Consider the following 19,216-nt stretch of genomic DNA (forward strand, 5'->3'; position numbering starts at 1 on the left):
TGTGTGTGTGTGAGAGAGAGACCACTGACAAAGCATGTCTGCTGTGTGATCCCAGACGAAAGGCTTACGAGTGGGCGGCTGTGTCAGCAGCGGCTGTTTGTATATCTCTGTGATGGTGTCAGATCCCCACCGAGTTTCTGCAACCCGAATGATTCTCCGAGTCTAATGAGCTTGTAGAATAAACATTTACCAAAAACACTGTTGTATCAATAACATATTGTACGTATTACATCCTGTGTCAATTTGTCTCTTTGTGTTTGTGTGTGCAGCACGACTGGGCAGTGGGTCCACATCAGGCAGCTCTGCTCCTGAGAGGAGGGTCCACAGGCTGCTCAGCTTCCAGAGGTACCTGCACTCGTCCCGTCTTTTGCGTGGAGTCCCCCAGCAGATCCCCCTCCACATCCTGGATGAAGACTACACTGGACAGGCCAGAGTATGACACCTACCTTCCTTATAACGATACCATGTTGAGACTTGCAGATGTAGCACATAATTTGCTTTGTTAAAACTTCACATCACTAATTCTATGCTTCTCTTTTCCCTCTCTTGTAGTGCATGCTGGAAAAAGTCGGGAACTGGAATTTTGACATTTTCCTCTTTGATAGGCTGACGAACGGTAGGTAAAATAGGAAATAAGGGTCAGAAGGTGTTTTGGCAACAGTAATGCAGCGCTGACAGGAGAATCCAGTATTAAACCAGCCTTAGATTCAATGTGTTATTATGGTGCCATCTATTGGATAGACACAGGATTCACTGTATGAAAATTAACTCTATAATTGAATCACTGAATTTTATTTTGTAAAGGAGAAAAAACCTTTCATGCTCTTTTGGGTCTATTTTATTGTCATTTGCTTGCTTAAGAGGACACAACATATTAAGTATAAGCATATTGAAATCAATACATATTTCTGCAGCGACAGTAGCCTAAGTAGATAAGAATGTGGTCCAGGCTCAGGATATGTGATTATGAACAAGGGGCATGACTTAAACCATACATGACTATAAAAACAAAATATGTTCTTGATTTTTATATGTTCTCTCCATTCACCTGTTTTGATGCATACTGTGTATTTAAATAGCAAGAGCTAGGAAAGGGGATGGCAAGAGATAACAGCTGCAGTGCTTTGGAATAAAATGGAAGAAAAATCACAAGACACAATTATAGAATTTGAAGTAGAGGAGAAAGTGAAGAAGGGGTAGTCGAGGCAGGTGGCAGAAAAAGTTCCCCAATAAAATAAATGGCAAAAGAAGAAACACTGTCTAACAGTGCAGTTTCTACTTATTAATGCCAGTGAAAAGAGAAAGCAGAGTGCTCACTCTGTTTGTCTTTCTTGTTCAGGAAACAGCCTGATCACTCTGACCTTCCACCTGCTGAACCAGTATGGCCTGGTGGAGCTCTTCCAGCTGGACATGGTCAAACTCTGGAGGTTCCTGGTCATGGTCCAGGAGGACTACCACAGCGACAACCCCTACCACAACGCTGTTCACGCTGCAGATGTCACACAGGCCATGTACTGCTACATGCGGGAACCCCTGGTGAGACATGCAAACAAGACATTTTTGTTCTCGTTGGCTCAAGAAACTACCTTTAACGCAGTTGATAATTACAATTTCAAGATCTGAAAGTGTTAATAATGAATCATCATAATCTTTGTGCCATATTATTCTTGTGAGTGCAGCTTGCCAAGTCTCTGACCTCCTGTGACATCCTACTGGGCCTCCTAGCAGCAGCCACACATGACCTGGACCATCCTGGGGTCAACCAGCCTTTCCTCATCAAGACTGACCACTATCTAGCTACACTCTATAGGGTAAAACTACGTAACAGCCTTTAGTCTGCCAGATCTTACTCATGAATGTACCGTAGTGGAAGACATCACATGATTTATTAAATTAATGTGTATGCGCACATTTTTCCTTTTTTAATCTTCAGAATACCTCAGTTCTGGAAAACCACCACTGGAAGTCGGCAGTGGGCCTTCTCAGAGAGACTGGGCTGTTCTCTCATCTGCCTGCTGAAGACAGGTCAGTCTTACGCTGAAATGATGCTAACTGCACACACAACACTAGATAGCACCCACTGAAAGGTTGTACGTGTTACCACAGAAAGTGAAGTTATTTAAAAAGACTTCTCTGCCACCATCAACGATCATTTTGTCTTTCCAACCCCTTAGCCTGAATATGGAGAGGGAGTTGGGCTCCTTAATCCTGGCCACGGACATCAGCAGACAGAATGAGTACCTATCTAGGTTTCGCTTGCACCTGGACCAGGAGAACCTGTGCTTGAGCAATGCCAGCCACCGTCACTTCATCCTGCAGGTCGGTTACCTCGTCCGTCATAAACACACAACTTCAGCAGCTCAGGGAAAACTGTGAGCTCTTATTTTGTTTTCGTTCCCATCCTTACAGATGGCTTTGAAGTGTGCAGACATCTGTAACCCCTGCAGACCCTGGGAGCTGAGCAAACAGTGGAGTGAGAAAGTGACCGAGGAATTCTTCCAACAAGGTTCTTTATTTCTGCTGCCTGCTGTTATATTGTTTGTCATTCCCTTTCACTTATTTGTTTTGCTCTTTTCTTTAGTGCCATTACATTACCTTCCTTTGTCCTTTCTGTGTATATTCTCGATAACCAAACAATTGCATAACAGTAGAACATATGATAATAATAGCTCATGTATTATATTTCTATTTCCTTTTAGGAGAAATTGAGAAGAAGCACAAACTTGAAGTCAGCCCACTTTGTGACAGAGTGGCCAACACAGTTGGCAACATTCAAATAGGTAGGTAGCTGTGTTGCATTCAGCTTTCACTTATAACTCGATTCTAATCTTTAGCCCTAATCTACGTCTGCTGCCTCTTCTCCACCTTCAGGCTTCATGACGTACGTGGCAGAGCCGCTGTTTGCAGAGTGGGCCCGTTTCTCCGACACACGTCTGTCCCAGACCATGCTGGGCCACATGGGGCTGAACAAGGCCAGCTGGGGCGGGCTGCAGCAGGAACAAACCTCTGTCTCCGAAGAGGCGGAGCCCAGCACAGCCGGCGCCGAAGCAGAGGACGGTGCTGCACGGACAGACGGCAACACCGCCACAACTGCAGGAGGAACCAGCTCCAAAGAAATACCTCAGGGAAGCAGAAAATCCTGACACTCCTCGTGGGCCCTTTCACCTCAACCACCTGACCCCTGACCCCGGCCTCAGGGCCTCACCACACACTGGGGGCCGGGTGGGGCATGCGATGGCCTGCTGCCCCCTGCCACTGCCCCACCTGATCCTAACACCTTGTTTATGTTTTGTTGCTTTTGCCTCCCATCTTGATAAACCACTGATTTTATTTAATTTATTTAATTTTTAATTCCTCTTTTTTGGCATAGAGCAATACATAGATACCTCATTTGGCTACTGCTGTATTTACTTTCATTTTCTTTTTATTTATTTGTCCACTGTAGTTTTGGCATTACTGACTGAACGTACCACTTTTTGTGTTGGTGAACCTTAAGGGGAAAGCAGTATAAGAACTAAAGAAGACATTTTCCTGGTATTTGAAGTGCCATTTGAAAACAAAGATTTAAAGAATGATCTGAACTGAATTAACTGAGACAACTGGAGTATTCCGACACGAGACCCTCCTAAGACTTTAAAGTAAAGCCGTGTTGCGTTTGTATTGAAGATTCTTCCTCATGTAAAAAAGAAAAAAAAAAAATGTGACAAGCCCAGTCCTTTTGCTGCCTCTACGAAGACTGTTTACGCATCTCTTCTTGTTCGTTGTTTCTTTCCCTTGAAATGAAGTGAATCATGTCGGCTCCACGGTTTGCCTTCGGAAGCGCAGATGTGAAGAACCACTCGTTTGAACTGTCATCCCACTGTTGAAGCCATGAGCAGAACCTTATTCAAACACACCAGATGCCATAAGTAACTCCACCTGTGCTACAATGTGTTCTTGCACTCCCAAATAACAATGGTGTTGGATGTGCAGCTTCGTCTCCATGACATCTCCAAGAGACCCTGTGAAGGTATTGTAGAAATTAGTCCTTTTTCCTGATGATGTTTCCGACTCTTCCAGTGCTGGTTGAACTCGGGGTAGCTTCCCTCCCAGACTGGAGATCAGTTACTCACTGCACATGCATCTCACCTGGAAGTCCACTCCACGCAACTCGACTCGCTCAGGGTTTTGCCAGTCTCTTATCAAGAGGGAGAGGGGGAGGAGGTGACTGCGGGCAATGCAAGGTTGTTGTTTTTTCTTTTTTCCTGGCTAGGATCTACTGAAGGAGACTCTCCCTCTCCGCAGAATGTCTCTCTCAGCCACATGCAACCTAAAGGACTGCTCGATTGATGCCTTATAACTATGCACAAACTATGCTAAGTGACCAAACCAGCTCCTGTTCCCATCAAGTGCATGGTGTGCTTGTCTTTGAATGCACTGTCCAATCCCTTTGCCTTTTTGTTGTGAGGAACAACTCCAGCTGTCCTTTTTTTGTACGGAAACAAAAATGGTCGAGTGACTTTGAACATTCCATTTCTTTGTGTTTGGTTTGTCTACTTTGATTCTGTATAGTGGCACAAATTGTGTTTGTGTTTAAACATTTTGAAAGATAACAGGTGCTTTTCTTACTTTAGCTGATTTGTATTTTGCTGTAAGTGCTGTAAGACTGTTGATAAAACTGTTTACAATTTGTTGCGACAGCCATTTTTGGGAAGACTTAAGTGTCGAGCCAGATTTTGTAAAGGCTTTGCTGTATTGACCTTTTTGATACATGCCTGTTGCAGTTACAATTTGAATAATAAAAACCTGTTGTTGACAAATGTTTCTTTGACTGTCACAGTTAAAGCATAATAATCCTATATATGATCCCTAATACAATAGCAGAAATGTTAATTATAAATCAGTGATCAAGTTAAACTTCGTTAATCTCTGTGGGGCAACTTTTCTGTCATCTTTGACTGACCCTAACGGTTTAATATGAAGGCAGGCGACTTTCATTAAAGTAGAACTCAACCATGACGTCAATAGAACAAGTCAGAATCAGGCAGACCACAAACTTTTATTTCGAGATTCCACAATTCAAGTAATTTTTATGGAAGACAACTTTTCTCCAAAATCTTGAATAGTACATTTAAATCACTTAATTACTACGGACACACCCAGTTAATATACTAATACTAGCACAGTTGTCTTGAAGCAGCAACTACACTGGCATAGTGAACAGAATTGGAAACTGTGTGCAATCAGTCCCTTTGAACATAATACTGCCTATAAAACCAAACATTAGCCCAGAGGAGTCTGTTTGATCTGTGAGTGATTTTCAAACTGAGGCATGAAAATGTGATTACTGGCACAAAAGCATAATTTATAACTTTCCGATACTGAACAGTGGGTGCCTTAGGACCCATGACTAAAATATGTTGTGAATACAGAGTGAGCTACAACAATGCAGCATTTCTGTTCAGCTGCTTAAGTTCTGGGAAAGTGATTTGAGATAAAAAGCTAATCTTATCAACCATAGTACACAGATTTCACCTGGACCGTCATTAACCTAGAAATATGAACTTTGCTGAACAGTTATCTGTTTTCCTTGCTTTTTGAACATCCTAAATTGGAAAAGGAATGTGGAAAGGTAATGTTGGGCAGTGAACAGCAGAATCTCACTGGAATGTCTTTGGCTCTTAAACATGAATTGTAGTAAAGAGATAAATAATATCAACTAAAACTGGGATACATATTTGACCAGCAAAGACATACAAGCCCTGGCAAGACTGGCAACTCGGACACAACTTACTCAGGCTCCACATATAAAGTACAAAAACCCACCTAATATTATTAATAACGGACAAATCTAGGACATAATTACCTGTGTTAAAATCTTAATTATTTACTTGAACAACAACATAAATATAAGGATCCCAATCATAAATTAGTCTACAGGTCAAACAAATATAAAGAATACAGCACAATATTCCACAAGAAAGAAAGTGCTGCTTTCCCTTAAAAATGGGAATAACCAACTATGTTATGTGCAATATGTTTTAACAGAAAACCTAAGAAATGATTGAACAATAAAACCAACATTTAACGATATTGTAGTGTGGTTGAAACATGTGCTTCGATACTTTCACTCAAGCCTGTGATAAGCAGAAGTGTAGACTACAACACAAAAACAAAAGACATTCAGTAAAACAAAAGAAATCATGTTTGTAAAACAGAAAGCTAATATTATAAGTTATAAAAGTGCAAAAACAGATGGTCAAGATGATCACTGGATGCAACACTATGAGATGACAGCTACCTGGAGCAGACTGTTGTCTAGTCCAGGCAGAATCCCTTGTCCTTCCACAGAGAGACAGCCGATATTAAAAGCTTGATAAGGCACTTCAAAGTGTCCACGGTACCTCTGGACCCCGAGTTCAGAATCACTTGTTCAGAGTATCTTCCTTTTTCCAGTTTGTTTCAACATGTGCTGCCCAAACTGTGAAAACAGACAGAAGAGAGAATAAAGGACACGACACCGTACAAACCACGAGAACAATTTTTCCACTGAGGATGAATTAACGCCGGGTTTTGTGGCATCTGTGGCTTGTTTTTTGTAACAGCAATGAATACAGCAACATCTCTCACCAAGGGGGTTTCTGTTTTAGGTTTCACATCTGGAACGGGAAGTTTGAATTCCTCCTTGTCCTCTCGCTCACTGTCGTGTCGATAACGATGGGCAAACTTGCGTTTCAGGGCCTCTGCGATGAGAGTTGCAGCATCCGCCGGCTCGTTGGACTTCACTTTGGTGTCACCGTCTACTGGACGACTGCGAAAACAAACAAGAGTGATAACGAATTCTATTTATTAGAAGGTGCATGCAGATATGATACACTACGCAATAAGGCGAAGACGTGTCAACTTGAGTTTAATAAGTGGTTATGCAGAGAATACAGAGACAAGACCCCACTCTGAGCTGGAATACACATCTATTAAACTTTCAAAAACACCAAGTCTCCACATTTGATCACTTCTGAATGCATTTTCATCAGTTTACTACTTAAGTTGAGGCCCACCTTTTAACTGATCGCAACTTGACTTTGCTCATGTCTTTTAGGACATCAAGCATGTTGGGAATGGATTCTGCTGGCTTTGAATCCAAAGGGGTCTGGCCGTCTGTCTTCTTCCCTCTGCGCTCCTTTATCAAGTCAATGGCAGAAAATGTCCGCTGGAGACTTGGGGGTGGTGGTAGTGGTGGAGGAGGTGGTGGTGGGGGCGGGGGAGGCAGGGTGCCAGAGGGTGGAGGGGGAAGTGTCCCTGTGGTAGCAGCTGTGGTGAAACAAAGGAAAGGAAAAAAAATCATGTGTAAGATGTGAAATTCTGCTGCCATCTAGTGGAAAATGTACGTTACTACAGTGGAGCAAAAACATGAAAATAAATGCCTCCATAGGGGAGAGAGGTACGTCTATGTTTGGAAGGGATACCTGGCTGTGCGCTCTTTTCTTGAGCAAGAACGATTTGTGCTATCTGAGCTCTGAGTTTGGCAAGTTCTGTCTCCAGTGCGCTGATCTTCTGAATGGCCTCATCGTTGGCGACTGTTGGCCCCTGGGGGTCCGGAGGTCCCTCATGCAGGCTTGGTAGTGACCTCTGGCGGGTTAAGGATTTTTGCTGAGGATGAGGATGAGGCTGAGGCTGGCGGGTTCGAAACACGAGTCCTGGTGGGATTCCTGACCTGCTTTAATAAGACAGAATTGCATTTTTCCAGACACTCCTCACATGAACAAATACATTCTCGTACATAAAAACTGCAAAACCACCAGAAGATCACTGTAGAGCTCTCACCTGGGTCGGCCAAAGAAGTCTTCGTCATCATCCTCTTCCCTGTCGATCCAGGCGATATCAGCCAGAGAGGCTACCAAACCGTTCTGCCGTCTGGTACCAATCAGGATACCAGCATCCTCATTGTATGGATAAAGCTGTCAGAGAGTGAACAGCCATATTCAACACAGACAAATAAAACTGATAGAAACATGCCAGAGAAGAGCACACACCAAGGACACAACACTGCAGTTCAACAACTAATAAAAGAATTAAGTAAAAATGAGGGCAGTTCAGAGAAAGGAGACGAGTGGTGTTAATGAAAGGTTCAGGTACGTCAGTAGGTCTTTAAATCAGCTCAAGGTTGTTGACAGTTTCTGAACAAACTGACCTAAAGCAGACATACTGCATTCCTCATAGCTAGGGAGGGTAGCTGGAGACAGAAGAAGGGAAGAGAAAAGAGAAAGAACAGTGTTGAAGGAAAAAGAAATGTCAAGTTACTTATCACATGCCACTGAATTAAAATATCTCAAACACTGATTTGTTAACAGTTTAAAAACTTCTGAACATACAGTCAGTGCCCTAATGATAAGAAAAAATCTCACTTATAACGACTTCATCCACTCTGTTTATGGTTCATAAATGTAAACAGTCAGACAAGCCGAAGTAAACAAAAGCTGAAGAGGGTGTGTGATTGTGATTGGGTGTGTGAACAGTCAGCAGACAGGGGCAGAAAGACAGAAGGACGGAGGGTTATATCATACGTGACAAATTCAAAAACACTAAGTCACGAGAACAACAACATGCCATTATCTATTAAATAAAACATAAATATACAATTTAGGATCCTGGGAACCTTTCCTTACCTGAAAATGAACCCTGGGGCAGGGTTTAAGAGGAAGACTGGTCGCTATTCTCCTCACAATACTTCTCGAGGACCCATAGGGCTTGGCCGATCCGCAAGCCTGCAAAACAAAACATGTTTTAATATTTAAATCACAAATTAAAGAAAAAAAATAACATACCAAACTCTGTTTATCGCAGTCGATTTATTAATTAAGTCCAGCAGACGCAAAGTGCACAGATTTCACTATTCGATGGCTGGTACTTCACAGACCTTGCAACTGAGAGAACTTAACAATGGACTTCCAGATGAGAGCCAGATAAAAGTAGGAAAACAGCACACTGAGCGGACACTTATTGAGTCAGATATCGTCACATACCAGGTCCATTTCGATCTGTGCATCGTCTTTACTCATTTCTGTTGATATGTTTCACGAGGGCCGATGGAAAAACATGCCCCAACACCAAGGGCATTTTCACCAAACGCTCATCTGGAGAAAGCACCAAACAACAGTGAGAAATAATGAGGTTGAATCACCTTTAAATACACAAAACTTAAAACAAATAATGAGCTTTAGACCTCTACAACGTATACTGTGACATACATATATACACATACATATTAACTAAGGAAAGTCCAATATATTCATTAATGCCTAGAAGGAATTAGAATTTTGGAATAATATTAGTAAAATAAAGTTATTATTAAATGTACACAAATATGTTTACACTAAATGCACAGTAGGATGCAGAGTGGAGACTGTATTTAAGGTTAGGCAACAACAAATGTCACTTATTATCCTTATTACCAGTTACACAGAACATATTTATCACTGACATTAATAAAGCACTTTCTCTTTCTCTTCTGTCCATAAACTACAATCACTAATGACCGTTTCCAAGCGAACATTGACCCTCTTACAGATGTTTGTTTGTTTGTTTTAATAGTTATGAACTTAAATAAGGACACAAACAAACGCGTAAAAGTGAAAAGTGAGTTGCAGCAGTTGTGAGAGACAGATGTCAGCTGCTCTCATGCTTAAATTAAACCATTAAATCCTACTTTAGCGGGCAGACAGCGCTAAGTGAGGCTAACAGCGATAGCACCTTGAACCAACTTCACAACCGCGGACACATTTATCAGGAAACACGAGGCGCACACATCTATTTACTCCTGACGTGTGACACCCAACTGCGAGGTTTAAATGCTATAATCGTATTTAAACTTGGGTTTGTGTGTGAGACTTTGAGTACAACTTACCGACACTGACGCTGGGGGACAACTTGATCAGTTTTTCCAACTTGTCTTCCGACGGAGATCCGCTGCGGGCAGGAGGCGACTTATGTGGGAAGATAGGTTGTAGACTGTGAAACGCCACCATTGGTTGTTTATATTGATCGACAGGCCAAACCACCAATCAGATTTGAGCTTTAAACAAAACCCTCTCTGGTGATTGGCTCGTACATCTGTCGATCAAAATTACACCGTCCAATCACAAACCAGGAACTTTACGAGTGTTCGTTATACTCCCCAACACTCCCCGGCGGGGCTGTGTCCGGTTCACACTACTGGGGTCTTTATGGGGAAACTGGGATGTCCTGAGTCACAAAACAACCGCACCCATTGATGTGCCACAAAACCCAAACAGTGCACAGCTGCTAGCTCCAGGAGCATAGTAAAGAAAGAGGCGCAGGCCTGGCGTTTGTGACATTATTGTCTCCGTTGTCGCTTAGGTGTCATCGGAACTTCGCTGTTTCGTGTTTGTCTCTTGTTCCTGTATGTGTTGTCGCTGAAGTCAGGCGGGGATTGTCTCATGAGTTTACTGAAAACTGTCCAAAAGGTTATGCTACAATTGTGAGGTAACGTTGGCTAGCTTAGCTTAGCTGCTGAATCGCCTCTGTCCCACAGGGCGTGATTTGAGGTGAGGTTGGGGGTCGTGGAAAGTCTCTTGGGCAAAAACGAGTGTTTTGTGTTTTGCTTTTCTGAAAATGATTTGATTGTTTTTGGTAGAAAAATCCTGTGGTCGAATCACATCGTTTTAAAAGTTGCCCACCAAAGCATGCCAAGCTGTTTGTTCTTTCTTGTGATAACTACAATCTTATCAATGCATGTCAGTAAAATCAGTAAGTTCACAAGAGTCATTCATCAGTCAGATTGTGTAGCGCCACATTTCAGAGGTTCTTGCTTATATAAACTCACAGAATCTCAAACATATCAGTAAAACGTGGTTCTGGGATAGTTTTAAAAGTTGAATAGTTAGGGCAATGCCACAGACACTTATTCTGCACCAGTTTGTAAAGAAGAAGAAAACTAATATCTAAAATATCTCTTGAGATTTGTTGTTATACACGTTAAAGCTTGTTATATTATTGCAAATTGAATATCTTTGGACTACTACCAGTGTACCAATTTGAAGATGTCAGCTTGAACTTTGGGAAATTGCGATGCACATTTATACCAATTTTCTGCCATTTTGTTGTCCAGACAGAAAATCTACTGGTTAATTGATTACGAAATAACAATTAGGCACAGCCCTAATTTGTATAATGTAAGCTCCCTAATTGAACTCACCTTTTTCTTTTTTTTCCCAGTAGAGCAAAGAGGTTGGTTGGATGTGCGTGACATCAAGACAAGAGGCACCATGAGTGCGGAGATGGATGCACTGACGGTGGTGAACCAGCTGCGAGATCTTGCTGCTGATCCCCTGAACCGAAGAGCCATAGTAGAAGACCAAGGCTGTCTGCCAGGTCTCATCCTTTTTTTGGACCACCCCAACCCACAGGTCGTCTACTCTGCACTCTTGGTAAGCAGCCTCCATTTGTTTACATTTATTTACATTTATTTACCCCCTTTATGTGTTCGCATGTCAGACTCTTCACCCCGCAGGTAGATACTGTTGCATGAAGGCAAGCTTTAAGTTTTAAAAGTCCAGGGTGTAACATTTGGGAAGATTTATTAACAGAAATGGAATATAATATACATGCCATGCTGCCGCCATGTTTCTACAGTAGCGCTGAACAAACAAACCAAACACTGGCTCTAGAAAGGGCATTTCATGACCACCCTAGTTCCCCCTTCGCACTTGAAGTTGGGAGTTACATTCTGAAACTGCACCGCTAGATGCCACTAAATCCTACACACTGGGCTGATTATTCAGCACCACCATTGAAAGAGAGAAATACATTTTCCTAAATGTTGTAGTTGAAATATCTACAGCAGCTGTTTATAATAAATTTGTCTTTGTTGAATAATCAGTTGAGTTCCCTACTGCTCCTGTAATTTCGGTGTTTTCTGCTCAAGTCATAGTCTGTCCCCCCCTGCTGTCCAGCATTGTCAGAGCAGGTTTCAGTGAAAGGGCCATTTAAAGGCCATTTCTCCCACCACTGTGTCCCAGTCACCGTCACAAGCCGACATGTGGTGGCATTTAAACAACTTTCATATTTAGAAACACTACACAATGGTGACATCTGCTGTCTGTTTTGTGATATAAACACAGTACAACATCTTGATATTGCAACCTCTCCCCACTTCCACCACCACCAACACCCGTTTTGTACAGTACATGATTTGAATTGTGAATAAAGTGGCTTTATGTAACAGTTGCTCATGACTGTAACCCTTGAAGTGTAAACACGGGGTGAGTGCATGTGTATTTATACTGGTTATGTAATGTTTTACCGTTGCACATGCTCATGCATTTTAAAAGCTCTCTCTCTCTCTCTCTCGTCTGATATCACAAAGGGTCTGTCAGCTTTTTAGCGCTGGGTAGATAACGGTTGCCCTTGTCCTTGCAGGCCGTGCGCTACCTGGCAGAATGTCGAGCCAACAGGGAGAAGATGAAGGGCGAGCTTGGCATGATGCTGAGTTTGCAGAATGTCATGCAGAAGCAAGTCCCTGTCATCACCACATCTCTCTCACACACACACAAACGCACACACACACACGCTCACTATGCACTTTCTTTACGTAAAACCGTAACCTAGCTAGGATTTCTTTTGTTTTGCGTGGACAATGTGTGCCAGTCTGCAAATTTTTCCAGGCAGGATGACGTTCTTCCATTTGCCGTGTCAGGATGAATGTGATTAAAGTTGAATTAAAGTAGGACGGTTAACAGTTAAATTGCTGTTTCTGCATGTCATAGATTTTAATGCATCTTGCCACCTCTCTACAATTTCTTGATGAGTCCACTTGCATGTTTTTTTTTTTTACTGATGTGAGCTTATATTTGCTCTTGTTTTGGTGTGGAGTTTGCAGGTTAATTTGCTGAGGTGGCTCATTTTACACGTGCTATATCTTAAGCTTATTTCTTTGTGGTTGTTTTTTTTTTTTTTGTCTAGTAGTATTTGTAGGCGTCTCTATAAGTATTGTACACAAGTTATTCTATAATTAATTTATTATGATTAATAAAAGAGCATGATGAACACACCCATGCAGTGTTGTAGGCAGTTTTGGTTCGAGGAGGTGTTGCGCTCCAGATAGCACGTCTCACCCGAGGGTCTGAGGCAGTTTTGCTAAGCGACTGCTGTTCATCATTAGCACCCTGATAGGAATAGACCTATGTTCAAGTGGCCGTAGCTTTGTATGATTTCTGGCCCTTCTCATCCTGCGGCAACGCTCTTGCTCGCCCTGGAGTAAGCCAGTCACTTCGGCTAGTCAGGGGTGGCATCAAGAGGAGCCCTGCAGTAACAGCAGCAGCTTTACCCGCTCGCAGTCCAGTCGATTTGACTTTGGGTAGAGGTCGATCATGGCTGGACAGAGTGGCAACACATGGCTGAGGGGGGAGCATCTAGCATAGTTGCACCAAACAGGTGTGAATGCCATTTTTGTTTTTTCAGTACATTAAGTCTATATAAAAGTAATGAATAGATAAATAAATCAATTGGAGGGAGTGTTTGGCTTGCCAAAGGGCTGACAGCCTTCCAGAGCTGGAGTAGGATTATGTGGTACAGCGCCAGGGAGCACCACGCACCCAGAGGGCAGCCACGCCAGACAGCTGATGTCGTATGTGGTTACTATAGAAGGAGTGACGACTTGATGACATATGAAGCAGTATAGCCTGCAGGGGTATCTCAGGATCCCTCACAAAATATCAGCAGCTGCAACTGACCTCATGTGACTTCTTCAAGGAAAGCTGCTGCACACAAAAATATTATGCCCTGCAATAGATTTTTTGCTAAAAGGGCTCAAAGGACTGAAGAGCAGAATAGGCTTAATTAGCATAAATTTGAATGTTGTGTGACGGATTGCAGCGTTGTCTTTCAGTAGACTAAACGGTTGTACAGAATATATTTGGATAAACCGACTCAAAGTTTGACAGCATTTGTTAATTCATTGAAAGGTTAGGTGGTGTCATGTCTGTCACTGTGGCCCTGTGTGGCAGCGGCTGAGTTCTGCGCAGTCAGACCAGGTAGGACGTGGTCAGATTCACGCCGCATCCATTGGAGATTACAAAGTGAGGGATTAATGAATTCATGCCAGTTGTAGGCACGATTCACACTTCTTCTCTCCCACAGAGGCATTCAGGCATCATGTTTTGTGAGCCTCTGCATGGGTATTTCTGTCTTGCCTCTCAACCGCAATGTGTTAGCACAGTAATATGGTTATTTAAAAGTGCACATGGTTCAATTTACCTATTAAGATTAATCATACCTACAGCCAACTTTTTTACACCTTTAGTATCATAACAGATATACTAACATGTACACTACCTCAACACAACAAATTATTTAAACTCTTTTTGATTAACTGACCACTTTTGTGTACATTAACCACATTTGACAAATTAAATAACATAAGTCATTTTTCTGTCTCCATTGTCTCCCTCTCTCCCCTTTTTTTTTTTACTCTCCCTCGCAAAAGGAGTACATCACCCGGGGAGACCAAACTGCTGGCCTCTGAGATCTATGAGATTTTGCAGTCAGCCGGTAAAGAAGAGGCGGAGCAGGCCGAGGCAGCAGCTGCCTCCTGCCAGCGTAAAGCCCACTTCTTCCTCGGCTCCAACAACAAGAGGGCCAAAACTGTTGTGCTGCACATTGATGGTCTGGATGACCCCGTAAGTGTTCACAGAGGGCATTCTGGACTCAACTTGACGCACTGACACGCATCTATCTTGCTCGGATACTCCAAACGTCCTTTGATGCACAAAAATCTCATTTTTGGGGCATCATGTTCTGCCGCTGTCGTTATCAGTGTTGTCAGTGCAGCTTAGCAGTGTCTATCTGGCACAGGATAGGGGGGTGGAGGGGTTAGGTTGTAAATGTCAGCCATTGAACAGCAGGACGTTGAGATTGAACCTGAATGCTGCTCTGCGGGACACTTGCACCTAGCCAGATTACATTACAGCAGACAGACGGCCTCTGGTGGGCTGCATCGCTATCACTACAGCAGAAACACACAATACCGTGGCAGCTGGAAACCATAGTTGTGTAAACTGTATTTCTCAGTAGCAAGTTGTGTGTAGCTATTTAATGTTTTATAATCTCTTTTTAGTCCCACATTTGACCTAATTTAACTGTAGCTGATGGTGCCTCATCAACATTTCCAATCTTACACGGTATAACCTTAAAGCCTTTATATACCTTTGAGCCACAATCTTTTCTTAATTTACCACATGTTGTTGTTTCGCAGATCTTCTCATACCTTTCATCTGTTTCCTGTCTGTTGTCAGACTCGAAGGAGCCTTTGTGAGGAGGCGTTGCTGAAGATTCGAGGGGTCATCAGCTTCACCTTCCAGATGGCTGTCAAGAGGTGTGTTGTCAGGATCCGCTCTGACCTTAAAGCTGAGGTAAGTGTCTGTCCAGATGCAGAACATCATCCAGGAACTTAGGAAAACAAAATATTTTCTTGATAACAATAGTAACTTAGTAAATTTCACCATGTCCCAGTTTCAATTTATACAGCAAATACCACTTTATCAGTACCTGTCTTGACTTATTACCAAACAAAACACTGTTTCCACATGCATCCAAGATTGCAAGTCCAGGAAACCTGATAAATTGAATGTATTTTAGTTCAACTTTTAACCTTCTAAACACATTTTAAAGATGGGCAAATGTTGCTGTAACTTGTGTATCTGTTGAGCTGATGACAGAAATATAAACCATCACAAATGGAAAAAAAGGTGTGGGTTTTTGTTTTTTCCTCACAGGCATTGGGCACAGCAATCAACTCCACCAAAGTAATGACGGCTCAGCAGGTGGTGAAGACAGAGGACGGAGGAGAGGTAAGGACAGACAAGAGACAGCGCTATGTGAGAACTGTAAGATCGGTATTGTTTACTGTAAATGGCTGCACATAAGACACTTATAACGAGTCAGCTGATAGATGACTGTATGTCGTGTGTATCTCTGTACAGTGAGTGTAGCCAACCTTGCCTGTGGCTGAGACTTAGTCACACTGACATGATTAGCTAGTCACATCTCTGCCTCAGCCTGTAGGCTAGTTGCTTTTTGCCAAACACATAACCAGTTCTAGTTGCACCATTTACAGCAGTGCATTCCCAATTTGGAGCTCATATCCAAACTGTATAGTGAAACTGCTACGTTTTAACAAAATATGAGATTCCAAAGTGTTTGTTTTCCAATAATCTGCAAATAATTCTAATTATTGTTGCTCAAATAATTAAAAAGAAATGGTGACGGTTACATTGATAGTCATAAACAATGTGGCCAGCAGGGGTCAGACCTGGCTCAGTCATGTAATCTGACTCCAGATGATCTCTAGTTAGAAGCTAGAACAACTGTGCTTTATGTTAATGTTGGAATTCATTCTGCTTCATTGCCTGCTTTGTGATCACGCAAGCAAATTATTATCTTTGCTGTTAATTTGTTCTTTGTTCATTTTTAAGTAAATATTTCTCCTCTGTCTTTGTACAGCTGATGGTGCCATTCCAGGAGGACTCGGTGGTGCTCGTGGAGGAGAACACGGACATCCCAGACTACCTGCCCGAGGAGGAGAGTCCGTCCCAGGAGCCGGACAAGGCCGTCACACGCGTAGGCTCCATCACAGATGGCATGGGCTGGCTCAGCACGGCCGCCAACTTCCTGACACGCTCCTTTTACTGGTGACCACTTCCTGTGTTCCCCCTCTCTGCTCCCTGTTTTCTCTACCATCCAGCTGCAGCCCTGGCCTTGTCCCGGACAAAGCCCTGCCTCACGGCCCTACACTAGTCTAGACTCCCCCTCTGCAAAGCGCACAGAACCCGGCCACGTGTGTGCAACAAGTGCTGGACTGCCAAGTGGAACCTGCAATAACTAAAACTTGTGTATATATTGAGCTACAAATCCCACTACTGGCTGTATGTGCACAACTATATATTAGCTGCATATGTATCTCACAAGGCATAGCCAGAGGACTTTGAATCAGCCGAAACCAAATAACATTCTGGAAATGTGTACCGCTGCGTTGACATGTGGCAGGCGTATTTAATTGCCCCGAGGCTGATTTTGAATACGTAGAGAATTGGGAGTTCCTATTTTTTGTGCATGATTTTTGGTTGCTTTCCTTCCGGTGTCTATTCTCAATCATTGTCCTTTTACTATATACATTTTTCATATTTTTCATTCTTTAATTTCCAAATTAAGCCGATTTATTTAATTTTTTTTCCTTTAGCATGAGTCTTTTGTGCCAATCTTATCTGATGCCTAGACCTGTAATTATTGTGTGTGCCTTTTTGACATTTTACTTTAATATTATTTCTTCATTATTCATTCAAATAATTTGAGAGCTCAGAGCAAGTCGGATATAACGTTTGTGCTTTGCAGGCGGCCCTTAGCAGCAACCGCTTGGCCTCCCCCAGCTTTTAGTTCACAGAGGGGCGTCACCTCAGTAGAAGTAGTAAACACCAGCAGGAGGCCCGCAGCCCATTTAGCCACTGGTTCACACACATTAGACTGTTTGTCGCATACAAAAAGAAGAACCGATTAGCTAGTTGGCTGATTAATATAACACCCCTCACTGAGTGTAGTTGTTTCTGTAACAAATGAGGACTTCTGATGAAAAATCAAATGTGAGTTCTGTGGTGGCGGCGAATTGACTAACAGCTCCTCGGTGTTATTTGCACAGACTTTAGGCTACCTCTGCTTTCAGCCCTCTATCTCACATCGGCATCATAGTCCTCTGTAGTTTTAGTGAAACCCAAGATCCGCATGGTGAAGACAAACATGTTAGCTGCCTGCTTGACAAATACTTCCCCCGTGTTACCTGAACCCACCCACTGACATTTGTACAGCATTGTAGCTTCCCACCTGTTCAGTTGGAGTTTCAGTTTAGCCAGCAGTGTCCTTAAAGCAAAGATCATGTTGGTGCACGCTCACACACACGCACATACAGAGGACTCACTAATGCTGTCATATGAGCAGTAGCGGTGTACTGGAACAAGGGTGTGGTTATGTACATTTTGTAAATGGTGCCTGATTCCCTACAGTCTCAGACCTTACATGTGAAGGAAAATTTTGTTCTGTTTTTGTTTATACTGATTTGCATTTTTACTGTCACAAAATGGGATAAGAGGTTGTAACGGCTAATGCTAACACTGAGTGAGTTTTCTCCTTTTTCTTTAGCCCTTACAACCCCATGACTCACACCAGATTTCATCATTATCTCCTCTGACTTGTGTGAGTGTCATTAGAAATTATTATATACAATGCTGACCAGGCGACTTATATTGTGCATAGACGTCACGGTTGGTTGAGGTCAAACAGATAGAAGAACGGCACAGAATGACCTGATTAACCTGAATTGATGGTGGCCCTTCTCTGGAAAAGCAATAATATCTTTTGCATTAAATGTAGTGATCATAGATCGCCATCATTCTTTAAAAAATAATGTTTTTGCATAAAAGGTATTAGTTTAAAGTTAGCATCATCAGTATTAACATTTCTTCTTTTTTTTTGGTCCATTATTGCACAGAATTAATCTCTTAAATTGCATTAATGTAATTTTTATTTTTAATATTTGGTGTCTCAGCTCATACTGCAAAGAAATACTTGAACATTGTTTCTTAGAACTGTCCTTATGTGTTGATCAAAGTGTAAATTTCCCTTAGCTCTTAGATTAACCACATCTGTAAGGTTGACAAAAACCCACAAACTCAAAAAGTGACTTCACGTGTCTAGACTTCACGTGTCTGTCATCAAATGTAATATAATCTAATGCAGATCTTAAAACTGTAGATTCCCATACACTGTTAATGCAAATGATGATAAACTTAAAATCAAAAATCGTCTTGTGCTTTTTTTATTTTTGTGGCTGGTTATACTGAATATGATAAGATGGTCTTGGCCTATCATTCCTCAGTATTATACTCATGATACTCTTCATGCCATGTGCAGTGGTCACACCATCTCTCCAGACCTTACTTTGTCAAATCAAATTGCTGAAGGCAGCAAACATTCTTAGCAGAGAGTGAGAGAGATGGGGAGAAATTCAGTTTTCTTTACTGGTGCATAAGTGAGGTGCCCTAAGGCAATCCAGTGGTCTGCCCACCATCTCCCCCAGTCTCGGTACTGGTAGGCAGGCAGAGGCAGCAGCCAGCCCCAGCTGGAAGCCCTGGAGCCACTGCTGATGCTGCTGCTGATACTGCTGCTGCTGCTG

At 42.4% G+C, this 19,216-nt stretch overlaps 3 protein-coding genes across 7 annotated transcripts in view; 2 read left to right on the top strand and 1 right to left on the bottom strand.

Moving 5' to 3' along the window:
- Positions 1 to 4,793, top strand: part of pde7a (phosphodiesterase 7A) — a 10,831-nt gene extending 6,038 nt beyond the window's left edge. Inside the window, exons 4-12 of the mRNA XM_035656725.1 lie at positions 270 to 433; positions 553 to 616; positions 1,340 to 1,536; positions 1,680 to 1,811; positions 1,934 to 2,025; positions 2,175 to 2,319; positions 2,410 to 2,506; positions 2,700 to 2,780; positions 2,872 to 4,793. Coding sequence (XP_035512618.1) covers positions 270 to 433; positions 553 to 616; positions 1,340 to 1,536; positions 1,680 to 1,811; positions 1,934 to 2,025; positions 2,175 to 2,319; positions 2,410 to 2,506; positions 2,700 to 2,780; positions 2,872 to 3,143 — 1,244 coding nt within the window. The 3' untranslated portion in view covers positions 3,144 to 4,793. The remainder of the gene's footprint in view (positions 1 to 269; positions 434 to 552; positions 617 to 1,339; positions 1,537 to 1,679; positions 1,812 to 1,933; positions 2,026 to 2,174; positions 2,320 to 2,409; positions 2,507 to 2,699; positions 2,781 to 2,871) is intronic.
- A 226-nt stretch (positions 4,794 to 5,019) lies between these two features.
- Positions 5,020 to 9,980, bottom strand: mtfr1 (mitochondrial fission regulator 1). 2 transcript variants are annotated; one of them, XM_035655636.1, is made up of 8 exons: positions 9,884 to 9,980; positions 9,003 to 9,113; positions 8,646 to 8,744; positions 7,804 to 7,937; positions 7,446 to 7,693; positions 7,038 to 7,290; positions 6,610 to 6,790; positions 5,020 to 6,460 (listed from the first exon to the last, which is right to left on the bottom strand). In XM_035655636.1, the coding sequence occupies exons 2-8, from the start codon at positions 9,036 to 9,038 to the stop codon at positions 6,413 to 6,415; spliced, it is 999 nt and encodes a 332-aa protein (XP_035511529.1). In that variant the 5' UTR covers positions 9,039 to 9,113; positions 9,884 to 9,980; the 3' UTR covers positions 5,020 to 6,412. The 2 variants fall into 2 exon arrangements, with proteins under 2 accessions (XP_035511529.1, XP_035511520.1); XM_035655627.1 differs by having other exon boundaries at positions 7,446 to 7,696.
- Positions 9,981 to 10,244: 264 nt separating this feature from the next.
- armc1 (armadillo repeat containing 1) lies at positions 10,245 to 18,847 on the top strand. 4 transcript variants are annotated; one of them, XM_035682255.1, is made up of 7 exons: positions 10,245 to 10,544; positions 11,215 to 11,426; positions 12,418 to 12,509; positions 14,483 to 14,675; positions 15,291 to 15,407; positions 15,771 to 15,845; positions 16,498 to 18,847. In XM_035682255.1, exons 2-7 carry the CDS (start codon positions 11,265 to 11,267, stop codon positions 16,687 to 16,689), a joined length of 831 nt encoding a protein of 276 aa, XP_035538148.1. In that variant the 5' UTR covers positions 10,245 to 10,544; positions 11,215 to 11,264; the 3' UTR covers positions 16,690 to 18,847. The 4 variants fall into 4 exon arrangements, with proteins under 4 accessions (XP_035538148.1, XP_035538156.1, XP_035538174.1 ...); XM_035682263.1 differs by having other exon boundaries at positions 11,218 to 11,426; XM_035682281.1 differs by having other exon boundaries at positions 10,245 to 10,482.
- The last annotated feature ends 369 nt before the right edge of the window (positions 18,848 to 19,216 follow it).

The sequence above is a fragment of the Morone saxatilis genome, unplaced genomic scaffold, assembly GCF_004916995.1.
Source record: "Morone saxatilis isolate NCDOM2014 unplaced genomic scaffold, NCSU_SB_2.0 Contig0, whole genome shotgun sequence".
Classification (NCBI taxonomy): Eukaryota; Metazoa; Chordata; class Actinopteri; family Moronidae; genus Morone; species Morone saxatilis.